The sequence below is a fragment of the Chelonia mydas genome, chromosome 1 (assembly GCF_015237465.2).
Source record: "Chelonia mydas isolate rCheMyd1 chromosome 1, rCheMyd1.pri.v2, whole genome shotgun sequence".
Lineage (NCBI taxonomy): Eukaryota > Metazoa > Chordata > Testudines > Cheloniidae > Chelonia > Chelonia mydas.
This window is the reverse complement of record NC_057849.1, coordinates 284660813-284685526: the sequence shown is the minus strand read 5'-3', so window position 1 is coordinate 284685526 and position 24714 is coordinate 284660813. Positions and strand designations below refer to the sequence as shown.

Sequence of the window (24714 nt, the reverse complement as noted above, 5' to 3'; positions counted from 1 at the left end):
ATTATCACTTCAACAGTCTCTGAATCCAAGTGCTTAAGTGACTTCCACCAGTCCACTGGTGTGACTTTCTTTAAAAACATCATCAGCAAACATATATTTCTTGAATGGTTCACCCTTAGCTCTGAAGTTTATTATAGTTGGCATTATGGAGGGATGATTGCTGGATGTCCATATCTTAGCCAACTTCTCTTCTTCAGCAGTTAAGGTTTACCCTGGTACTGAGTATTGAGAATATTTACAAGAAAATGAGATGGAGATAGTGCTTGTCCCATTCATTTTTTTTTAATGCTTGTAATTTAACTCTGTCATTGCATATTTCTCTTTTTAAGATCTCATTCAGTTCCTTCCAAATTTCAACAGCGTCAATAATAAAACAGCTATTTCCCTGCATTTTGTTCAAGGCTACAGAAATAGGTTTCAGGGCACTCAGCATGTGTTCAATATTTCTCTTAAGCCCAGTGTTGAGAACTTTGACTGTGACAGTGCCATCTGTTTTTTCACGATTTTGTTCACAAACTGTCATCAGATTAGGTCAGTCTTGATATACACCTCTACCCTGATATAATGCTACCTGATATAACACGCATTCGGATATAACGCGGTAAAGCAGCGCTCTAGGGATGGGGCTGCGCGCTCTGGTGGATGAAAGAAGTTCAATATAATGCGGTTTCACCTATAACATGGTAAGATTTTTTGGCTCCCGAGGACAGCGTTATATCGGGTTAGAGGTGTAGTCCTCAAAATAGTCCACTGCTGAGTTCCATCGCACGTCTTGTGGGAGAGTTAGCTTGGTTCCTCCCACTTTTTTCAGAGCAGCTGCTGCAAAGTGGGTTGTTATGGAAGTATTCTGTAATTTCAACAACATTAGACTTTATTTCTGGGACACTGAAGTCTTTGGCTAGGATGTGCATCAAATGAGCACTGCAACTGTATGTTATTAGCTTGGGACTCTCTTCACTCTCTTCTAAATTTCTTCTCATCCTGGATACATTTGCAGTATTGTCTGTGACCAAGCTGCGTACTAGACATCTGAATTTTTTTTTCACCGTTTGTTGTAGTTTTTACTGCTACTTCTTGTAAGTATTCTGCTGTATGTACGTTTCCTGTTGTATCAATTGTTTCTATAAGGAAAACATTCCCTTCTTCTGTTGTCACACAAGCACATACAACAGGATCATTGTGGACATTGCTCCACCCATCAAGACTCAGGTTAACAATTTTACCCTCTAGACCTTTTGCACAGTGCTCAATTTCTCTTTCATACACTTTATCCAGCAATTTGCCTGCGACATCTGCTCTATTGGGTGGACTGTATCCTGATCTTAATGAATGTACCATGTTAATGAAGTGTGGGTTTTCAATCATACAGAAAGGAGAGTTTGTTGCATAAACAAACTGGGCAATTTTTTCACCAATTACCTCTTTTTGTAATCTGCTTGTTCTTATCACAGATTTATCTATGGTGGTTTTTGGATGATGGAGAACTTTTTTTCTTTTTGCTACAGGTGATATACTGTGGCTATGTGACATACATGATGTGACTGAAACACTATCATTGGCAGATAACTCTGAAACTATAGAAAATTATGGTGATCTTGAAGGTAGATACAGTAACTCCTCACTTAACGTTGTAGTTATGTTCCTGAAAAATGCGACTTTAAGTGAAACGATGTTAAGCGAATCCAATTTCTCCATAAGAATTAATGTAAATATGGGGGGTTAGGTTCCAGGGAAATTTTTTTGCCAGACAAAAGGCATTATATACATTTTAAACAATTTTAAACAAGAAATTTAATACAGGTATAAGTTTTAAACAGAGGAGGTGCCCCTGCCTTACCCTACACAGGCACAGCCCACTGGCACTGGAGATGAGGCAGGCAAGGAGGCTGAAGGTGTTGTAGGCTAGGAGAAGCATGTTGCGCAGCAGCGCCAGCTTCCCCTACTCTGCAAGCACCCGGGGGGTTCAACCCTCAGCCCGCCCACTCCCCCCCTTCCCCCAAGTCCCCGTCCTTGACCTGCGTCTTCTCCCCCACACCGCCTCTCCTTTTACCTTGCATGCTGCGTCCTTGCTCCTCCCTCCCCTCCCCTCTAAACGCCGGAAGCCAGCTGATTGCCGCGGGCAGGAGGCAGGGGAGGGAGGGGAGAGGTGCACCGAGTCCTCGCTCCTCCCTCCTGCCCGGGGCAATCAGCTGGCTTGCTGCTTTGGGGAGGGAGGGGGAGCCTGTGTGCCAAGTCCTCTCCCCCCCCACCTCCAAAACGCTGCAAGCCAGCTAATTGCCGCAGACAGGAGATAGGGGAGGGAGGGGGGAGGCGCGCTGAGGCCTCAGTCCTCCTGCCCGGGGCAATCAGCTGGCTTGCGGCGTTTAGGAGGCGGGGTGGGGGGAGGAGCGAGAACTTGGCGTGTGGGCTCCTCCTTCCTCCCCCCCGCCTCCTGCCTGGGGCAGTCAGCTGGCTTGCGGTGTTCCAGAGGCAGGGGAGCCTGCATGCCAAGTCCTCGCTCCAGCCTCCAAAACGTAGCAAGCCAGCTGATTGCTGTGGGCGGGGGGAGGAGGGGGAAGGCGCTGATCCGCGGGGTCTGCCGGTGGACGGGAGGCGCTGTGGGGAGGAGGAGAGGGCGGGGGCGTAGGGAGGCTGCCAACTGTGGAGAAAGCAGGCAGCCAAATAACGTAAGAGTGGAGCATTGCACAACTTTAAACGAGCATGTTCCCTAATTGATCAGCAACGTAACAATGAAACGATGTTAACCGGTACGACTTTAAGTGAGGAGTTACTGTAGTCTTCAGAATCCTGTATGTTGAGGATGGAGTCTTCGAAACAAAATAAGTCAGTGCAGTTATTTAATTATTATTACCATACTTCTCATTTAGTATTACTGATTGCATTCACTGGCAGTATTACTTTAAAGATGAAATTGTAAACTGAAGATCTGCCGATTTCAGCTATTTATTTTTTTATGACAGCTGCATGTGAAATGATAGTACCATAGAGTAACAACTACAGAATTCAAGAATAGTCCAGAAAGAAGACAGGCAGTCCTTAAAAAGAAGTATGAAATAAAAAAGTTTACCAACCTGAAGATCCTGCATGTTCAGACATGTTTCTTTCATCATCTTCAACACAGCTTCCTCCTGAGAAGTAACACTTCTTATGATGTTTCATTCGGGCAATCAGGCCTTGCATTTCTTTGTTGCACTGTTGGCATTTTGCATGCATGCCTGTCTTATCCACAGGTAGAGGAACTTCATTAAAATATTAACAAACTGGATCTCTTTTACAGCCTGCTGCCATTTATAGATTTTCCCTTCTAGTGAGAGAATGGTATGGTAGATCTCAAGTCAATGAAGGCTACACTCAGAAAGACCTCAAGACTTCTGGAATATGCTGCTCAAACAGTTTTGGTTTTGTTTCTGTGACCTGTCTCTCCCTTCTCACATTTATCTCCAGACTTCTTCTCCTTGTCCAGATCTATTCCGCCCCCAACAATTTCATTGAACTTTTTGAAACTTTGCACTTTTAGAGAGAGGTAAGGGATTGACTCTGTGTACACAAACTTGCAGAGGGACAATAGGGTTGAGGTTTGTTATTTCTCACCTCTATATATTTTTATTTATTTATTTAAAAACATTTTTTGCTGTTAACAAACATGTTCTCTCTGGAGACACAAATCCACAGTATGAGAACTGCAAAAAAAACGAAGCATCTCTGGTGGTATCTTCTAGACTGAGCACTGAGTCCCATTGGGTAGATAGAAAGATTAATCTATACAGAAGCCCTTGAAACCCCATAAGATTGGGTCCCCAATCCATGAACTATTGGAACTCATTTACAAAACTTTTCTTAAACGTTATATGCATATATTGTCTCATACTCTAGAATTAGAATTTATAATCCCTATTCCATGATGAGATATCTTTAAGCTCTAGTGTATCTTAATTAAAACTATCTTTAGATAGGTTTTTTCCTCAAAAAGCATTTTATCAAAAATGGATTTAAATAAAAACCAATTTTTGGAAAAAAAAAAAAAAATTCATTGATTTTATCTGCCCTGCTGAAAATTAATGATGACCTACTTAAACTCCTTGACACTTCACTATACCAGCTGTTCTTCACAGCCAGGTCAAGTTACCTCCCTGCTTTTCCCAGTAAACTTTCTTGCTGTTGTTTCTCTTTATTCCCATCTATAATCTACTTCTGGCTCCAGACACTTTCAGTCAACAAATACCCCTGTTGCAGGCTTTCAATGGCCTCTGCTTTCTGCTGCTTCCATGCCAGCAGCTTTCTGTTCCTTTGAGTTGGATGCAGATTTCCTAATGAAAGAACACCTTGCTCAGTAACTGTTTCTAGGTAGAGCAACCTTTCAGTTTTAGTGTAAAGCAGTCAATTTAGGCTTATGTTGAACAATTAAATAGTCTTCATTGGGAGGAATTTTTGCTATGTAATTTCCAACTGTTGCAAATATGACATTTGGTATTAGATTTACACATTTTTACTGTCAAAATGCTAAGGTTTCGTTGTACTTTTCAGGATCTGCATTAGCGGCTAATGTTTGTAAAAAGATCACAGGGCGTCTTACAAGCGCTATAGCCAAGCAGGAAGATGTGTCTGTCCAATTAGAGGCCTTGGATATCATGGCTGATATGCTGAGCAGGTAAGCATCCTTGTTACAAAATGGTGATAGAATGTAATTGTTAATGCTATGTTTTAACTGATTAAATCACTGTGAAGTTGATTTTTCTAGTAATTAAATTTTAGGTGATTATAATTTAGGCTTTGTAAACATGAAACAGTTGAGTAACTTGTTTCAAACGAGGAAAATTGAACACAAATGAAACTTTGTACCAGAATACAAATGTTACATTTAAAATATATTTAATTTAAACATAGCTGATTAATCAAATAACTCATTATTTATCTTTTGAAGCTGTTGAGAACTTCTTTAGTTACCAGTTTCAGTTGTCAGTATACTTTAAAGGTATATCTGAAAGCAGTTAATTAGTTTCTTAGTTTTTCCAAATAATTCTACTTGCACTTGATATATTTCCTATGGCATTTTGGGAATACTTGGAATAAGAATGATACAATAGAAGAACAAAATCAGTTCTAGATTCAGTTGGTTTGAGTTTGTGTTTTGTCTGTTTTAAGGCAAGGAGGACTGCTTGTTAACTTCCACCCTTCAATTCTGACCTGTCTGCTCCCCCAGCTGACTAGTCCCAGGCTTGCTGTGAGGAAAAGAACCATCATTGCTCTTGGTCACCTGGTTATGAGTTGTGGCAATATAGTTTTTGTTGACCTCATTGAACATCTGTTGACAGAGCTGTCTAAAAATGATTCCATGTCAACAACTAGGACGTATATACAGTGTATTGCTGCTATCAGTAGGCAAGCAGGTCATAGAATAGGTAAGAGAATTTATATATTTTTCTCTCATTCTGCATGTTTTTAGATGTGAATGATCATTTTTAATTTTCCTTTTTCAGGTGAATATCTGGAGAAAATAATCCCTTTAGTGGTAAAATTTTGTAATGTAGATGATGATGAACTAAGAGAATATTGCATTCAAGCTTTTGAATCTTTTGTTAGGAGGTAAGCTACTTTTAAGGTATGGTTTGTTTTTTTTTCCTTCTTACAAGTTGACTGGTTGTCATTTGACTGACTGTATGAGAAGTCATTGCTAGTCCTTGAGCAATTGAAAAGAGTTGAGGTAAGCCACAAGGAAATGTGTTTCTTTCCTGATGGAAGTGATGGTCTTTGTGGTGCAAAATACCTTTGCTGATTTTGAATCAGAGATCATACCTGAATTGCTAAAGCAGATTTTTCTATCACTATCTCGTAATTTTAACTGATAATCAGTGTAATATGTAAACAGACTGGCACAATAAGCCATGATTTGCTATTCGTATATAGTGACAGATAAGAAAATTGTTTTTATAAATATAATGCTTATGGAAAGTGCTAGATTCCCATTAGTGGAGACAGAACCTTCTTATTTCCAAAGGTACATCATAAGATTCGATAGCAGTCAGATTAGAAGATCATAATGGTCCCTTCTTGCCGTAAAATCTATGAATATAAATCATAGGCAGCAGCAGAGCATACTTCCCTGTCCCTCTACTTTTGCATTCCCTGAAGAGGTGAGAGGATCTTCTTCTTTCCTTGACCTCTGCTTTGACAGATTGCAACAGCAATAATTGTCACAGTACCTTTTGGGAGCTGAATTATGAGAACTGAACTACAGGACCACAAAGTGGCTAGTGAACTACATTTATATTTTGTTTGATTCTGTCTATGGAGGTGAAACTCTGTATTTTTTCCAATCTTCTAACTTACCCTGTGTCAGTTTGGCCTGGGTTCTTGTATAGCAAGTTTCAGATTGTACTGAATGTTTGTAACTGAGTTGAATTCTGAGAAAAAATATGATATGTAATGGGAATTGTGATAGTATTAGATTTGCTAGTGGAATCAGTACTAAAGCATATAGATAAACATTTCTTCTGTTAAAGAAGAATTGTTAATTAATTGTTCAATATTAATATCGTACGTTAAACTTAATTTGTTAAATTTATTATGCAGATGTCCTAAGGAAGTTTATCCTCATGTGTCTACCATTATAAACATTTGTCTTAAATACCTTACCTATGATCCTAATTACAATTATGATGATGAAGATGAAGATGAAAATGCGATGGATGCTGATGGTGGTGATGATGATGATCAAGGTATATTTTCTCTTGGTTTTGGGGAGAAGAGCTAGTGAGCCTAAATTGAGAGGAAACGGAAATGATCAATTCTATAAGTCTTAATTCAGGTCTTTCCAAAACTTAAATGATTGTATGGCATTTTCATGTTTTGCTCTTTTATTTTTGCGGGCATGGCCATTTACTACACTCAGTAAGGTGAACAGGATGACATTTTATATAGGTATTTAGTGCATCCATTGTCCTGGTATTGTGAGTTTAGAGGGATTATAGTAAAGAATCTCGTAACTGTCTAAAAGTACTTGAATGGTGTAAACATGAGGAAGGCATAGGAATTCTTTAGTGTGACATGACTAGAAATTGAAATAAATTTAGAGAATGAATTTAAGATGTATATCAGGGAAAGTGATGCTTCTTTGCATGAGATGAGTATTGTTTTTATTTGTATTACCATAGCATTTAGGGTCTTAGTCAGAGATGAGGATCTCATGCTAGCTGCTGTACAAACACAGAACAAAAAGAATGTCCAGTTAGACTGGATAAAGCACCGCAAAATATTGCGTAAAACAATGCTGCAGTTGTAGAGGTGTGGAGTAGAAGACTCAGAAGGTCTTAATACCACTTTGCTGTTTTGACAAAGCTGTGAGCAGCAGCAGAGAGATGGAGAAGTCTGCAGGAGATAACACCATCAGTTTACATTTGGTTATCTTATCAGCTATAGGGCTAGAAACTTAATTTTTGTTAAAAATCAGATGTTAAATTCTTCTGAAACAGAGACTAGGCCACCACTCTTGCCAGGGAAAGTTTCCAAGTTGCCATCAGTGGGTGCATTTCTCAGTTCCTCTTTTGGTTGGGTATAAAAAGTATAAAATGATTATATTGCTGCTGGGTAGCTTGCCATACTTACTGAAACTTTGGCCCATCACTTAATCTGGATTTCAGAGCATAAGAACAGCGAACTCACATGCTTGTGACTCAGGTAGATTTGAACCTAAGCTGTCTCAGGTGGAAAGGTAGAGCATTCTCCTACTGGGCCATCTAGCTCTGCTTTAAATTAATTGTTAAACATTAATGTAATAATCTACTTTACTTCTTGCATGCTCTGCTTCTGTTCTGTTTTCTTTGTGAAAAATAGTGTGGTTGAGTTTGTTGATAAACAAGTGTCTTCTCTCTTAAGCTGCTAAATAGTTTTACAAGGAGCCTCTTCAGTCCTATAGAAGTTGCTTCAGAGGGCTTTGTTCTCCAATAAAGGAGAGTTAAATGGAATATTCTGCTCAGGTCTATAATATAAATGTCTGACTTAGGGGAACTAAATGTTTAGGCTGTAAGAGTATATATTCTAAGAGTTACAAAATCTCATGTACTATTAAACATAATTTAGTTCTTTCTAAATTGGTCAATTTAACTCAAATTACTGCAGTAGAAATTGACTGTAATACGTAGTCCAGAGTGGTACAACAAAGAATGTAGAGATATAAGGAGAGATTTAACAAAACTGTGGAGTATTTAGGACTTTGAAAGACAATATCTTGTCTCTGTTCACAAAGCAATGTAGATTTTGTAAAATTATTAAAATCTATACAGTTTCCTACCCCGGAAAGAACCTGAGACTTGTAAGTTTTGGCTTGTAGAAGTCACTGCTGCAGATTGACATGACTCCTTTTTTATGGAATGGGTTATACACATAATTGTAGTGTAAAAAGAAAAGGAGTACTTGTGGCACCTTAGAGACTAACCAATTTATTTGAGCATAAGCTTTCGTGAGCTACATCCGATGAAGTGAGCTGTAGCTCACGAAAGCTTATGCTCAAATAAATTGGTTAGTCTCTAAGGTGCCACAAGTACTCCTTTTCTTTTTGCGAATACAGACTAACACGGCTGTTACTCTGAAACGTGTCATAATTGTAGTGCGTGTACAAGTGATCGGACCCAACCACACATGTTGAACCCATTCACAATTTTTGCTGGTGTAATAATGCCCCCAACGGGAATAAAATGTGAAGAGGCTAGTTTTCAGAATTTTGATGTGCTCTTGATTATTGCCTTATTGTCTCATGTGATGAATATATATGAAAACATTCAAAATAAAAAATTTAGTAAGGCCACAAGTGTGGTGGGAATGACTTTGTCCAATTAGCAACTGAAGTTGAGGAGGGGATGTATGAGAGGGGCTGGTGTGAGGAAGCTGGCAGAGTAGATAATTAGTTTTAGGACTCAGGCAGTTTTGAATGACCTTTTGTATACTTCTGCTTTATCTTGATTATAGACTGCTTCTTAAATTTCTTAAGCTACTATATTATCTGTCTCTGGTAAGTTTTACACATTTAACAATCTGTTGCATCAAATAAATTTGGGTTCTTTACAACAAAACTTTCTGTACAAATCTGCTAGCATGGAATGTCTATTTGTGAATTTGTGTATAATAGAAGTTCATTTTATTTTATCAAGGGAGCGATGATGAATATAGTGATGATGACGATATGAGCTGGAAAGTGAGACGTGCAGCAGCTAAATGTTTAGATGCTGTGGTTAGCACACGACATGAAATGCTTCCAGAATTCTACAAGACCGTGTCTCCTGCTTTAATAGCCAGATTCAAAGAGCGTGAGGAGAACGTAAAAGCAGATGTTTTCCATGCATATCTTTCTCTTTTAAAACAAACTCGACCTGTGCAGAGTTGGCTGTGTGATCCTGATGCAATGGAACAAGGAGAGACACCTTTGACAATGCTTCAGAGTCAGGTTAGCTGTCAGGATTTTTTTTTAGTTCTTTGACTTTGAGAGAAGACCATGCTTGATTATTCATTGTGCTCTGGGTTCATGTGGAAAGTGGTGAAATCACTTTGTCACCAGCTTCTTATAGTTGTACATAGATTATGGGTTCTGACTGTGCTAACTCATATGAGAGGGAGTGTATGGTAAATTGGCTCAGATACCTGCAGCTGCTCTGGAAACTGGAATTACCTGTTGGACTCATAGAGTGCTTATTTTATTTTAATTATTGGTTGCTCATCTCTAAAAATGCTGTGGAGTCTATGAACCTAGTTATTATTTGCCCCATTTTTATAAAACAAAACATTCATGGTCTGCGACCTATTATAGCTGTTTAGCTAAATTCAGAATAGGAGAAAAATTAAATTCTCACAATAAAAAAAGGAGACACTTGATCAGTAGAACACATTTTACCTGCAGAATAGAGAGAAGTGGCGGTACTATCAGAATCATTTTCCAAATTGATTTAATAGGGTATGTATGTAATTAATATATCTGATTCTAGAAATTTGAGAGAAAAGCTACATGGAAAACATGTTTTGCGAAATCTGACCTTAATTTTTCAAGTTAAAATTTCCTGGGATAGTAATTGATTTGAAGATCTGAAACTTAAAGCTGTCAGTGTAGCTAGAAATAAAGCTCTTCTGAAGAATCAAAGCCCAGAGAGACATTTTAGGCTTGAATAGAGACCGGGAGTGGATGGATCATTACACAAAGTAAAACTATTTCCCCATGTTTATTCCCCCCCCAACCCCCTACTGTTCCTCAGACATTCTTGTCATCTGCTGGAAATGGCCCACCTTGATTATCACTACAAAAGGTGTGTGTCCCCCCCACCCCTGCTGGTAATAGCTCACCTTAAGTGATCACTCTGGTTACAGTGTGTATGGTAACACCCATTGTTTCATGTTCTCTATGTATATAAATCTCCCCACTATATTTTCCACTGAATGCATCCGATGAAGTGAGCTGTAGTTCACGAAAGCTTATGCTCAAATAAATTGGTTAGTCTCTAAGGTGCCACAAGTACTCCTTTTCTTTTTGCGAATACAGACTAACACGGCTGCTACTCTGAAACCTGTCATTTTATTTTCTGTAATTTAGGATAACTGTAAAGGAAATGCTAACTGCCCAACTAGTTAACAGGTGTGTAATTACTACAGGTTCCTAACATAGTTAAAGCCTTGCACAAACAGATGAAGGAGAAGAGTGTGAAGACTCGTCAGTGTTGTTTTAACATGCTAACTGAGCTGGTAAATGTTTTACCTGGAGCCCTAACACAACACATTCCTGTACTTGTGCCAGGTATGAAAAATGTATTAGTAAATCTGTTATAGGTTAACTGTGACTTCGACTTCAAAAGTTTCTAAACCTTAAATCCTGATATTTAAGAAAAAGCTTTTGAAGTGTAGTTCTAAATTAAGACAATACGACTCAGCTGTAATTGGCAGCTTAGCTTCTTTGTGAATCCACGTGCATAGTTTAGTGGCATTTTTACTTTGGTTAGCCCTGGAGAACCAAAGTAAAAAGTCCTGGGCTTGTAAGCTAGATTCATTTTGTCTAGTCTATAATCAGAATTGTTAACTTGTGTCTAATTAGAAGACCAAATTCTGCCCACATTTCCACTTGTGCAGGGCTAAATACTGCTCTTATTTTTCACCTTTACCACCCATGCAGAATCTTTACCACTGGTTGTGGTGGATGAGCCAAAAAAAAGCTTTACTTTCAGATTTGTTGTAGAATTTACAGGGCTGGTAGCTAGAAAGCTCTTATTGGTAAACTAGACGAATTTTGATAGAAGCTACTGAGAAGCTACAAATATGTAATCTTCTATATCACTTATATAATCACTTTTCAGAGAATAATGACACTTTTTATATAAAACGATTAAGTATGTGTCAGTCTTTAGAGGCAGCTAAAACTTCTAACTTGTTTCAGTCTCATGAAATAGCTAGGGATGTGTGTGTACACATACACGTTTTAAGTATGGTCATTTTGAGCAGTTGTGTTCAGAATTTCCTCTAGTAGTTAAAAGAAAAAGAGAGCACAAGCCATCGAACGGCCTGTGTGTGCTGCCTGAGTGGAAGAAGTTTGGAAAGTGTATTACTTTAAATCAAAGGTGGGAAAGGCTTTCTGGAAGGAAATGTTTAAGAGCAGAAAATGTTAGCATGATTTGGCTGCATTTTTTAGGACTTTTTGTTATTTCTGATGTTAAAAATAAATACATAAATAACACAACCTCTTTTCTTTTACAGGGATAATTTTTTCACTGAATGACAAATCAAGTTCCTCTAATTTGAAGATTGATGCTTTGTCTTGTCTGTACGTGATCCTGTGTAACCATTCTCCCCAAGTCTTCCATCCTCATGTTCAAGCACTGGTGCCTCCAGTTGTAGCTTGTGTTGGAGACCCTTTTTACAAGATAACATCAGAGGCACTTCTGGTTACACAGCAGCTTGTGAAGGTCATTCGTCCTTTAGACCAGCCTTCTTCCTTTGATGCCACACCTTACATCAAAGATTTGTTTACTTGCACCATCAAGAGACTGAAGGCTGCTGACATTGATCAGGAAGTAAAAGAGAGGGCAATCTCATGTATGGGCCAGATCATCTGCAGCCTTGGTGATAATCTGGGCACTGACTTGCCTACTACTCTTCAGATCTTCCTAGAGAGACTAAAGAATGAGATTACTCGGTTAACTACAGTGAAGGCTTTGACGCTGATTGCTGGCTCTCCTTTGAAGATAGATCTGAGGCCAATCCTTGGGGAAGGAGTTCCTATCCTTGCCTCTTTCCTCAGAAAGAACCAGCGAGCTTTGAAACTAGGCACGCTTTCTGCTCTAGATATCTTAATTAAAAATTACAGTGACAGCTTGACAGCTGCCATGATTGATGCTGTCCTGGATGAGCTTCCACCTCTTATCAGTGAAAGTGATATGCACGTTTCACAGATGGCCATCAGTTTTCTGACTACACTGGCTAAAGTGTATCCTTCCTCCCTTTCAAAGATCAGTGGGTCCATTCTTAATGAACTTATTGGACTTGTGAGATCACCATTATTGCAGGGTGGAGCACTTAGTGCCATGCTAGAATTTTTCCAAGCTCTGGTTGTGACTGGAACAAATAATTTAGGATATATGGATTTATTACGCATGTTAACAGGTCCAGTGTACTCGCAGAGCACTGCACTTACTCACAAGCAGTCTTATTATTCCATTGCCAAATGTGTAGCTGCCCTTACACGCGCTTGCCCTAAAGAGGGACCAGCTGTAGTAGGTCAGTTCATTCAAGATGTCAAGAATTCAAGGTCCACAGATTCCATTCGTCTTTTAGCTTTGCTGTCTCTTGGGGAAGTTGGGCATCACATTGACCTAAGTGGACAAATTGAGCTCAAGTCTGTAATACTAGAAGCATTCTCCTCTCCTAGTGAAGAAGTCAAGTCTGCAGCATCTTATGCTTTAGGCAGTATTAGTGTCGGCAATCTTCCTGAATATCTACCATTTGTCTTACAAGAAATAACCAGTCAGCCTAAGAGGCAATACCTACTTCTCCATTCCTTGAAAGAAATAATTAGCTCTGCGTCAGTGGTAGGCCTCAAACCATATGTTGAGAACATCTGGGCTTTACTGCTGAAACACTGTGAGTGTGCAGAAGAGGGTACCAGGAATGTTGTTGCTGAATGCTTGGGCAAGCTTACTTTAATAGACCCAGAAACTCTGCTACCACGGCTCAAGGGATATTTGGCATCAGGTAGGCTGTCATTCAAAATAAATATATATATTTAGGCTCTGTGTTAAGAGAAGGGAAGAACTTTTGTACTTCTGACAAAGAGTTTGTTATACTCAATAGCTTGCCCTTGAGTTTTATTGTATGAAAAATCTCTTCTTGAATTGTGGACTGCTTCCAGAGAATTTCAGAAAATGAGATCATGCTACCTCTTGACACCTGATTTTACATATTATGCACGAAGGCGTAAGAAATAAGACATTTAAATTTCATGATACATTACGGAGCAGTGATCTGAAATTTTTGTTAATTATCCAGTTGAACATTGTATAGATTTTATTAGATTTGTACTTTACAAATAAGTATTTGAATGGCCGTTGTTTTTAGAATAACATTTTCCTTACACTGGAGGCAGTAGATAGTGTATAATGTGAATTGCTTCTACACTTTGATAATGAGAATCAGCTTTCAAAATAATGTAATGGTGGTTTTATTCGTGAAGAGTTGTAAACTAAATCATGTAAATAGTTTTAAAGACCAGGGAGACAGCAATGTTTTTTTTCCAAAAGCAGCATATAGTTTTGGGACATAATCAAAAGACTTCTGAAATATAAGGATGATAACGGTTGAGGGATATATACGGTCATTGTACATAGTTCAATACAGTAATTCCACCTCTAAGGTTGTATTGATATAAACAGATATTTGCATTTGTTTAGAACAAAGAATTTCTTTAATTAAGGCATTCATTATGTAATGACTTGGGTATAGAAGACAAGTTTATTTAATGAATTCCTAATTAACATTTAACATTAATCCCTGTTTACAATGTAATAATGGAAAATTATGAAAAAAACTTAACACCTTGCCAGCCAATCAGTAACGTTTAATTTTAGTATTTTGAAAGAAGACCTATTGTGAAGAGAGAAGATGACTTATAATATTTAAATATATTTAATTAAACTATTTAGCAATTTCAGTATATTTTTTTTTAACTAAAATGACATGTTTGGTATTAGGGTCATCATATGCTCGAAGTTCAGTCGTTACTGCTGTGAAGTTCACTATTTCTGATCATCCACAACCCATAGATCCACTATTAAAGAACTGCATAGGTAAGTTTCTTATATGTTTTTTAAAATTTAAAACCAAGTTTCTTTTTAAGCAGTTAATATTCAGACTTTTTATATCAGGTGTGCAGTGTAAAAAATCCATTTAAAACAATGCTTTGCAAGTATCTGAATTAAGCAATCACCAATGACAACTATTAGTGAGAGCTGTTATTAAAGACTGCAGACTGAAGCTTACTGGATGCCATTAAGGAAATGGTAATTCTTCAGTATAGACCACTGAGGTCCCAAACTAGATAGCAGTAGCTGCAAGATTGCTAACCATTGACTTTTTTAATTGTTAAATTTCTTTTCAAGTGATTAATCTTACATTAAAATGTATATACACGGTCATGTACTGCATTAGAAACTGAAAGATTTCTATTACATATAATTTTTATACATTATTTGAAGACACCAGTCAGCTGTCAAAATGTGTTATTGATCCATAAATAGCCAAGATACTTGGAGAATCCAGTAAATCTTTAGGAGGAAAAACAAGCTTTGCATTGTCACATGACTTTCTGATCCTCTAGATCCACTCTTGTTCACGACCCTCTAGCATTGTGTAGTATGGTCAAACCCACTAGAGAGAACATTTATAGAATCTATTAAGTAAATCATTTCTACACATGTGTTTAGTACTCTGTTTTAGATCTCAAGCTTTTCAGTCTTTATAAAATCATGTATTTTTAAAGCAAATACAAACCTTGGTCTGATTTTCATATTTCCAAATGGGTTATTTTCTTATGATACGACTGGGCTTTATTTTAGACCCTATCTGGAATAGGTATTACAGTGTATCTGTATTACACTTATGCTTTATTACTATACTTCCTCAAGTTTTAGGAAAGCCTTTCATAAATTGGTTGGGTAGCCAAAAGAAACTATCGCCATGAATGATATGATAGTCCAAAAGCCTTTGTTAGTCTCCTTCTCTGAAATTAAATAATTCACTGCCTTTCTTCTTTGAGTCCATTTTTCCTACAGCCTTACTTGTATTTTGTTCTCCTTTCCATTACTGTTTGTTTTTCTCGAGTTCTCTTTGAGAACTGCATTCTTTGAGGCAAGCGGTTTCATTAGAGTCACTTTTTTACTATTTGTTGTCTAAACTCCTTGCTGCATGGCGTCAAGGCCTCTGGCCTAGAAGTTTTTGAGGGGCCTTCTTTCAGAATCAGCCAGTGTCCTTCTTTCATAGGGCCAGAAGAAATTTGTAGATTCCAAGGCCAGAAGGAACCATTGTACTCATCTAGTCTGATCTCCTGTACAACACAGGCCATAGAACTTCCCCAAAATAATTCCTAGAGCAGATCTTTTAGAAATAAATCCAGTCTTGATTTAAAAATTGTCAGTGATGGAGAATCCACCATGACCTTTGGTTAAATTTGTTGCAATATTTAATTACTCTGACCTTTGTCTTATTTCCAGTCTGAATTTGTCTAGAGCTGGGGTGGGCAAACTACGGCCTGCGACTGGATCCGGCCCCTCGGGGCTTTGGATCCGGCCCGCGGGATTGCCACCACCGTGGGCTCCACGCCGCTCTGGGAAGTGGCCACACCACGTCCCTGCAGCCCGTGGGGGTGGGGCGGCAGAGAGCTCTGCACGCTGCTCTTGCCTGTAGGTACCTTCCCCTAAGCTCCCATTGGCCAGGAACGGGTTACCACGGCCAATGGGAGCTTTCGGGGAGGTATCCACAGGCGAGGGAAACACGTGTAGCCCTGTGCGGCCCTCCCACGCCCCAAGGACGGCACAGGGACGTGGTGCCGGCCGCTTCCCGGAGTGACACGGCGCAGGTAAGTGGCACCAGGCTGGAGCCTGAACCCCTCCTGCACCCCGCACCCCAACTCACTGCCTTGAGCCTCCTGCCGCATCCCGCACCCCTCCTACACCCCAACCCCCTGCCTAAGCCCCCTCCTGCATTCCATATCCCTCCTGCACCTCAACCCCCTGACCTGAGCCCTCTCATACGCCCTGCACCACTCCTCTGCCCCAACCCTTGCCCTGAACTCTTCCTGCACACCGTACCCCCTCCCATACCCGTACCTCAACCCCCAGCCCCGGACCTTCAAGCAATTTCCCCACCCAGATGTGGTCCTTGGGCCAAAAATTTGCCCACCCCTAGTCTAGAGTAACTCAAAATTATCTTGCTGGGCCAGAGAGCTAGGAACCCAGTTTTTGTTGTGTTCCTGGACATCCAGCAGTGTTCCTCTCCCTTAGTCAGCCTTGCTTCCTCTTTATTTTTTTGTTACACAAAAAGAAAGATGGTATCTAGAATTTTTGTTTTGCTTTTCATCCATCCTGTTTTTCCCCCTTTTTACTTTGTTCCTTCATAGCAGTGTCCCATAATACTTAGTAAGCAGTACTGATGCGATCCTTAGTGTATTTATTCTGTCTAGGAAGTACTGTGTTACTGATCTCCACAGGATCTGGACAGCGGATCGTCCGTAGAGGTGTTTTTATCTTAACATATGTTGAATTATCCTTCTTTTCATGATAGTTTTAAGAGGATTCCGTGGATGATTCTGCTAGGGTATTTTAAAATATACATTGGAAGGTACTTCCAGGAATTTATATTAGAGAATTCATCTTAAACTCCAGAGTTTACAATGGCTGTCTCATATGTATGTTTTAAGAAAATTGGAACAAAGAAATAAGGAGAGAGATGGCAGTCTTCATGATTGTTTAGTACAATTTTCCGTAATTATACAGGGCTTACCTTTCAACAATAAAAACTTACCAATTTAAAAATGAGTATAAATGCTGGTAAAACTCATGAAACTTACTTTTGCATAACAGAACATTTCTGTTTCAACTTCATTACACTAATACCAGTATATTATATATAAGATATAGTTTCAGTTTTACGTCATAGAATTATATCCAGTTCTCACAATCTTGTGCAGCATTACAGGCATATGCTTCACTATTCCATGTGGAAGTTTGCCAGATTTCTTCTCCCATGCCACTCCCCAAAGAAAATAAAAACCCTATAACTAATATTTCTTTCTTCTGTAAAAGTAATGTGATTTTATGGCCTTGTAGCTGTTTTGAGTGCATATTGTCTGCTCAGTTTAAATATCTAAGGTATAAAACCTTATTTGGTTGGTTGTGTGTCTCAAATTGTGAGAGACACCATAGATTACATGTACATGTGTTTTTCATATTGATTCTTATAATTTCTTCTCTTTTCATATTCAAATATGAATATTACTCGGGATTTCCCCAGCCACCTTAGTGTGCTGTACATGCTTTCTGCAGTCATGTCTTGCATCCCACATTGTTCTAGGCAGTTATGCAGCTGTGTAAACTGAAACTTATTAAAATCTTTAAGCTGATTTTAGTTAGTGTATAGTTTAAAGCGTTGCTGCTAAATGTAGCAATGTCAGTTCAATCAAAAACAGTGTGCGCAGTAAAAAGCTCTCTGTTAACAGGTAAAAATAAATCCCATGTGGAGAAATATTTCCAGGTTTCTGAGAGTAGCAAATAGAAACATGTTGTGGTAATTAATTTCTTGGCATATTTACAGGTGATTTTCTAAAAACATTGGAAGACCCAGATCTCAATGTAAGGAGAGTGGCCCTAGTGACGTTTAATTCAGCGGCACACAATAAACCATCATTAATAAGAGACCTTTTAGATACTGTGCTTCCTCATCTTTACAATGAAACAAAAGTCAGAAAGGAACTAATAAGAGAGGTAGGTGAACTTGGTGAGACTGCAAAACATTTGTATAAGCTGATTTTAAATTTTAGTAAATATATTCTTGTCTAACTTTTTTTTGTGTACAGGTGGAAATGGGACCATTCAAGCATACGGTTGATGATGGGCTGGACATTAGAAAGGCAGCTTTTGAGTGCATGTACACTCTTTTAGATAGCTGTCTGGATAGGCTAGACATATTTGAATTCCTAAACCATGTTGAAGATGGTTTGAAGGATCATTATGACATTAAGGTAAATTATCTTGTACATTTACACTTAAACTTGAGCGTTCTGACCCAATTAATATGAAATATTGGCTAAACAGTGACTTCTTTTAAATATTTTGCAATGTTTTTGCTGTGCAAATATTGTTCAGATGACTAGAAAGCTGATATAAATACTACCTGAAAACTGTTTTTAAATATACAATGGGATGTATAGTGAATCATACTTGTACTAGGATGTTGCTGTTTTAAAACTCCTTTTGTAGTGAACTAAAAAAAAGACCTTAATTGTGCAAAACTTAATTATCTCTGAATTGGTTTTCCCCAACTAGATGCTAACGTTTTTAATGTTGGTGAGACTGTCTACTCTTTGTCCAAGTGCAGTACTGCAGAGGTTGGATAGGCTTGTCGAACCCTTACGTGCCACATGTACAACAAAGGTACTGTCTTAAACTGATGCTTATGTTCTTGAATAATACTTTGAACTTTTTGGTTCTATAGAAATGTTAAGAACCTGAGACTTGAATATTAAGTATATTAGTGTCTGAGAAGCTGTCCATATGAATTTAGTATTACCTGTAGTTCTGGACTACTGATCCACAATAGATTTATATCCGTAGACTTTGTGCATGACTCCACTGCATTTTAAGGCAAGATGCCCAAAGTAGTAGCTTCACTCATGTAAAGTGCACCCATAGTCTGTTTATGCATACCCTGACATGGTTGAGTTAGAGCATGGCAGGGCAAACTAGGGCCTGCAGGCTGAATCTGCTCTGTCAGGGCTTTCAGTCCAGCCCGTGGGATTGCCAGCCCCGTGGCGCAGCAGGGCTAAAGCAGGCTGCCTGCCTGCCCTGGCCCCACGTCTCTCCTGGAAGCGGCCAGCACCATGTCCCTGTGACCCCTGGGGGAGGGGGATGCAGAAGGCTCAGTGCGCTGCCCTCATCTTCAGGTGCTGCCCTCATCTTCAGGCACTACCCCCGCAGCTCCCATTGGCGGGGAATGGGGAACCGCGGCCAATGGGAGCTTCGGGGGTGGTACCTGCAGGCAAGGGCTGCGCGCAGTAGAGCCGCCTGCCCCTCCCCTCCCCGCCCCACCCCACTCCACCCCCAGGAGCCACTGCCGGACATGCTGGCCACTTCTGGGAATGGCGTGGGGCCAGGGCAGGCAGGGAGCCTGCCTTAGCCCTGCTGCATGCCGCTGCCAACCCAGAGCCGCTTGAGATAAGCAGCGCTGGGCTAGAGCCCGAACCCCTCCTGCACCCCACATCCCAAGCCCCTGCCCTGAGCCTCCTAATCCTCTGCCTTGAGCCCCCTCCTGCATCCCAGTCCCCTGCCCTGAGCCCCGAACCCCCTTCATTGAGCCCCCTGCCATACCCCTCTTGCACTCCAACCCCTTGCCCTGAGCCCCTTCCTGCACACTGCACCCCAACTCCCTGCCCCAGCCCTACATTCGTTGCCCTGCATACAATTTTCCCACCCAGATGTGGCCCTCGGGCCAAAAAGTTTGCCCACCCGAGTTAGAGGATGGCTTTTTAATTTAAAATGTTGTTGATCAAAAATAATTTGGGAGGCTCATGTAATACATCATATGAAAAATAGTTCCTAGTAAAATTATAAGAGAAGATAGGGAGGGAAAGAGTATAAATCCCTTTTCTAATCTGAATATACTTGTTCACTTTTTCTAATTTTTTTTAAATTCTTTGGATTATTTGGTCTACTCTCTGTCCCTCAGAAGCCAGGCTGCCCATTTAAGCAATGTAAAAACTGAGATTTCATTGAAGAAACTGAATGTGGAATATTAAATAGTTTTTAATTTTTAACTATAGAGGTTTAAAAGTTACTAGAAACTTACAACTTGCTTCTAGAAGGTGAAATAAGCAGTTTGAAGGGAGAAGAGCAGTGTAAAATGGTGCTTTCCCCCCGTCTTTTGAAAACTTCCTTATTTAAAAATTTAAGTTTGTTCAGGCAAAGACCATCTTTTGGTTCTGTGCTTATACAGTGCCTAGCACAATGGGTTCCTGGTCTGTGACTAGGGCTCCTAAGATACGGTAATAATTAACTTCCACCTTCATATCACCTACGCAGTTTCTTGTTACCCATCTTCCACCAATAATCTGCTCCTTATTTCACTTGATTGATTTAGGGAGTATTACTTTCAATGATGAAGTCCTGTCTGTGTACCATTAAAAGTTCTTGCGTAGGAATGATATCAAAAATTTCTAACTGATCAAGAATATGCTTTGGTCAGTATGTCCATTGCTGTATTATAATTTGTGCTTCAGCAACTCGTGGTCATTTTTGTAATGTTACTGACCTTACTAAATTGAACCAGTTTGGCTGCTATTTGCTTTGAAACTGTGTAATGATTTGCTAAGTCAGATTTATTTATTTTTTTGTAAGGAATGTTTTTGCTTAATCTGCAATTTTCAGGCTCTAATCTATTTGTAAGGTTTTTTTAATTAAGACTGCTAAGCATCAGATGCACTACAGCTGTCCAGTCTCCTGTGGTTATCTTTATATTCTTTTCATCCTAAAAAAAGTATCTTGTGCAGTATAAACTATTTCAAGTGCTTGTCAAATTAAAGTGGTAATATGGAAGGAAAGATACCTTACATCGACTGGTTTAAGAAGAGCTCAGTTTTAAATGTAAACTTCCTACATACACTACTTTTTCTACAGGTAAAGGCAAACTCAGTGAAACAGGAGTTTGAAAAACAAGATGAACTGAAGCGGTCTGCCATGAGGGCAGTAGCAGCCCTTCTAACCATTCCAGAAGCAGAGAAGAGTCCGTTAATGAGTGAATTTCAGTCACAGATAAGCTCTAACCCTGAGCTGGCAGCCATCTTTGAAAGTATCCAGAAAGATTCATCATCCACTAACTTAGAATCAATGGACACTAGTTAGATGTTTGTTCAAAATGGGGACCATTACGTTGAACCATATGATGCACTGAATTGACAGGTTAAGAGTAAGAAACAGAAAAATATCTAATCTTCACATTGTTCCACTTTATTTACCTTTATGGAGACAGTTGGCTTTTTCCCATTGTTGCTTTTCTAGCATTTATTCCAGAAATACGTATTTCCATGATCCAGAAGTTGTAAACCACTCATGTTTTAGTGGATTTGGCCACATTTGAAATGAAAATAAAAGATTAAAACATATGGTGTATGGAAATAGGTTCCAACATCCATTTGCCCTGTAATGTTTAGGATTAAAATGTTAAAATTTTGTGACCATGTTTTTTTCTTTTTTTTAAAATTTTTCTTCTTTCTGTAAAAACAAAACCACCATGTTTTTGTATAACTTTTATTCTTTTGTGTTTCAGCTACATAAATTGATTTGGCTGGCCGATAAGAAATTGTTCTGTGTAAGATTTATTATATTGCAGAGGGTTTGGGCACAGTTTAAAAAGTGCAGACATAAGTAAATGTCATTTTTAAAGGTGTGGGGATTAGAAAATTAATATCCCTGTTGTGCACACTAACTTTGCATGAGCAAGTTTACAAATATATATTGTCTGTAAAACAGCATGTGCAGTTTATTCATAATACATGTTAAAATAAGTAATACTGTATCAGTGCAATTTTCAGGTATTTATTTTTACATAGAAAATGCATTCATAGAGGAAGGGGAGAGGGTTAAATTTTAATCTGGTTTTCTAGGTGCAGGTGTGGTGAATTTTTACAGGTATTTTTACAGTGAAAGTAATCTTGTCTGCTAAACCAGTGTTTCCCAACAAGGAGGATGGATTCCCTGGGAGGTGTGGGGGTAGATAAGCAAGGAGGTTGGGATGGTTGGGCAGAGAATAGTAGGTGGGAGGAAACTGCATAACCGTGGGCCCAGCTCTCCCTCTGTTATAAATATGTGCCAGAGGTGGCTTCTTGAAAGGCGTCTGCTTTCCATCCCTCAGCTCTTAATAGTGCAAGTAATGTGCAGAGGAAACTCTTCTCTTCTCTTTAGTAGTGGTCAGAAGGTATAGCACATGTGTTCTGGCCACCTTGAACCATCAATGGACTCCCATACCTCAAGCATCTGGTGAGTGGGAAACAGAGGATCAGTCATGAAATGAGACCAAACTGGAAAACTAGATAGCAAAAAGATACACAAGAAAATAAGTAGTAATAAATGACAAAGATTGTAGCAACTGTGCCAGGGCCTAGTGAAAGGGGACACTGAAGTGGTGGGTGCTTGTCCATCAATTCGTTGGAAGTGACTTCATCAGAAAAAGATTGGAAACCCACTGCCTTAAACTGATTAATGTAAAATTCCAATCTCTGTTTCAGGTTTTTCTCTAGTTTCGTTTGGCTTGATAACTTTTCGCCATTTAGAAATTCTTGAAGCCCAATACTACCACCTTTTTGGCACACATTAATTCTTACAGGACTACTGTATCATGCTTTGTCAAAGAATTCTGTGGAGCTTAGTAGGTTGTCAGGATTTGTTAGCTAACAGAGGTGAATTGTTTAATTTTACTTACCAGATTATACCCTGGTGGAGTTTTGATGCCTTTTACTTTAAAGGGACCTGAACTGAGAGGAAAAGTTTACATGAACTCATACAGTAGTTACAATTTCAAATAATGGTGCAGAAGCATCATTTGATATTGTAGCTTCTGATCTAGCCTCAAAATCTTCAGGCTTATGTAACTGGAAGTTGACTTCTGGAAATGGAGTTTATCAGTTTATCTCCTTGAACTACCAATATATTTAAATGTAGTGGAAGGGGACTAATCAAGGGTGAAAAGTAGTGATGGCTGATTTTAGTGAGAAATTACATATTTGGAAAATGCACCTTTTTATTATTGGAACCATGAATTGAGTATTTTCTCTGCTGTGTACCTTATCTGTTTTAACAACTGTATTAATTAAGAATGTATTGTGGTTATTAGTTAACAGCAAAATACTAGGATCTTATGTTGTCTAACGTGCACTCACAATAAGTGAGAAGGGTTTATAGACTTAGACATAGGAAAAGAATCCAATCTGAAAATTAATTCAAATTTAAACTTAGTAAGGGATGCTGAAATAGTAAATTTAGATATAAGTGTAATAAGACTTCTCCTTGGAGAAACTGGTATGCTACGTATTAGTCAGTATTACAAGGTATCTGATGTTGTGGATACTCAAACTTACTTGGTTTTCTTGTTCCACAGTAAATTGCAATACAGCAAGCTCCAGGACTAAGCAGGAGCTTGAGATTCTATTTGGTTGACATTTCTCTGTAAAATGCAGAGTTTCAAGGCCAAACATTGAAAGATGTGAAAGAAAGCGTAGCCCATTAAGCGGAACAAACAGTATATAAGCTATTCTTTTTCCACTTTGACCCTTGAAGTTGCAGGTAGGGGAGGAAGAGAGAACTAAATTTTCTTATGCAGCAAAAAACTTTCATAGGACAAAACTACAGAAGTTAAACTTCAGTAAGATTTCTGATCAGTAATTACAAAGAAACTCAAGGTCTTACATCAAAGCAGGAAGTCACTAGATCAGATTTAAACATGTATTTAGGTGCGTAATGATGCAAACAGTCACCTAGTGGGGCGTACAAAAGTGTTTGTCTGCACCTTCAGCACCTCGATATTTTTTGTAAATCTGCCCCCCCATCCTTCTTTCCTAGCATAGTTTGTGATGGAGACAGTGCTATTTATCATATGAAAGGATGATGTAGAAGTTTTTCAAACTTTAAGGTAAGTATTTGACAATATGTATATTAAACCACTGTTAAAAAAATTAAGTAACGTACAACTCTGAAAGCTTATGCTTGTTTTCTATTCTGATTGACATTTTCTCCCTCAAATTTGTCAGACTTGTTTTCTGCTAGGAAGTATCAGTAAAATGGCAACTGTCGCTGAAGCACCAGCACCATTCAGTTTGAATGAATTGAAACAGTGGTGAGTGTTTGTAAAATCTTTTGAAAAAATCTCCATACGTAGGCTTTGTCTACACTGGCACATTCATCGCTAAAACTTTTGTTGCCCAAGGATGTGAAAAAATGCCTCCTGAGTTACAAAAGTTTTAACGACGAAAAGCATTGGTGTGGACCTGCTGGTGTGAACCTACTGCCTCTCATTGGAGGTGGTTTTATTTGGTAGCCGGGAGAGTGCTCTCCTGGTGACAGAGTGGCCACACAGCGCACCTTACGACGGTACGGCTGCAGCGGCACAGCTGCGCCATTGTAAAGTGTGCAGTGTAGACATAGCCTTAGTTAGCTTCCTGGTTTGTTTAAATATAATGGCTAAAAATAGCTGAATTGGTGATTGTATTTTCCATTGAATGTCTTAGCATTAGGCTATTATGAATTTGCCTGCGGTAGGAGAATTGGAAAGAGAAACTTAATGAAAGCTTTGGAAAAGTATTCTCATACAATATTTTATTTTTTTCCCCATTGTTTGAGCGATTATCTGCTTACAGAACTTTCCCTATCTATTTCCTCCTTTCAGTGAGTAAACTGACTTTTCAGTTTTTGAATGTCACCGAAACTAACAGCTGTT

At 38.9% G+C, this 24714-nt stretch overlaps 1 protein-coding gene and 1 long non-coding RNA gene across 2 annotated transcripts in view; one reads left to right on the top strand and one right to left on the bottom strand.

Annotated features, from left to right (window-relative positions):
- The window catches only part of CAND1 (cullin associated and neddylation dissociated 1), a 51185-nt gene extending 29431 nt beyond the window's left edge, over positions 1-21754 (top strand). The window contains exons 4-15 of the mRNA XM_007065827.4: positions 4525-4648; positions 5143-5399; positions 5478-5583; positions 6571-6716; positions 9144-9436; positions 10630-10771; positions 11722-13215; positions 14211-14306; positions 17827-17996; positions 18089-18253; positions 18558-18665; positions 20904-21754. Of these exons, the coding sequence (XP_007065889.1) occupies positions 4525-4648; positions 5143-5399; positions 5478-5583; positions 6571-6716; positions 9144-9436; positions 10630-10771; positions 11722-13215; positions 14211-14306; positions 17827-17996; positions 18089-18253; positions 18558-18665; positions 20904-21128 (3326 nt within the window). The 3' untranslated portion in view covers positions 21129-21754. The remainder of the gene's footprint in view (positions 1-4524; positions 4649-5142; positions 5400-5477; positions 5584-6570; positions 6717-9143; positions 9437-10629; positions 10772-11721; positions 13216-14210; positions 14307-17826; positions 17997-18088; positions 18254-18557; positions 18666-20903) is intronic.
- LOC122466136 lies at positions 1060-1597 on the bottom strand. Its single transcript, XR_006291444.1, has 2 exons — positions 1420-1597; positions 1060-1121 (listed from the first exon to the last, which is right to left on the bottom strand). It is a non-coding gene; the product is annotated as an uncharacterized LOC122466136 (long non-coding RNA).
- Positions 21755-24714: the final 2960 nt, after the last annotated feature.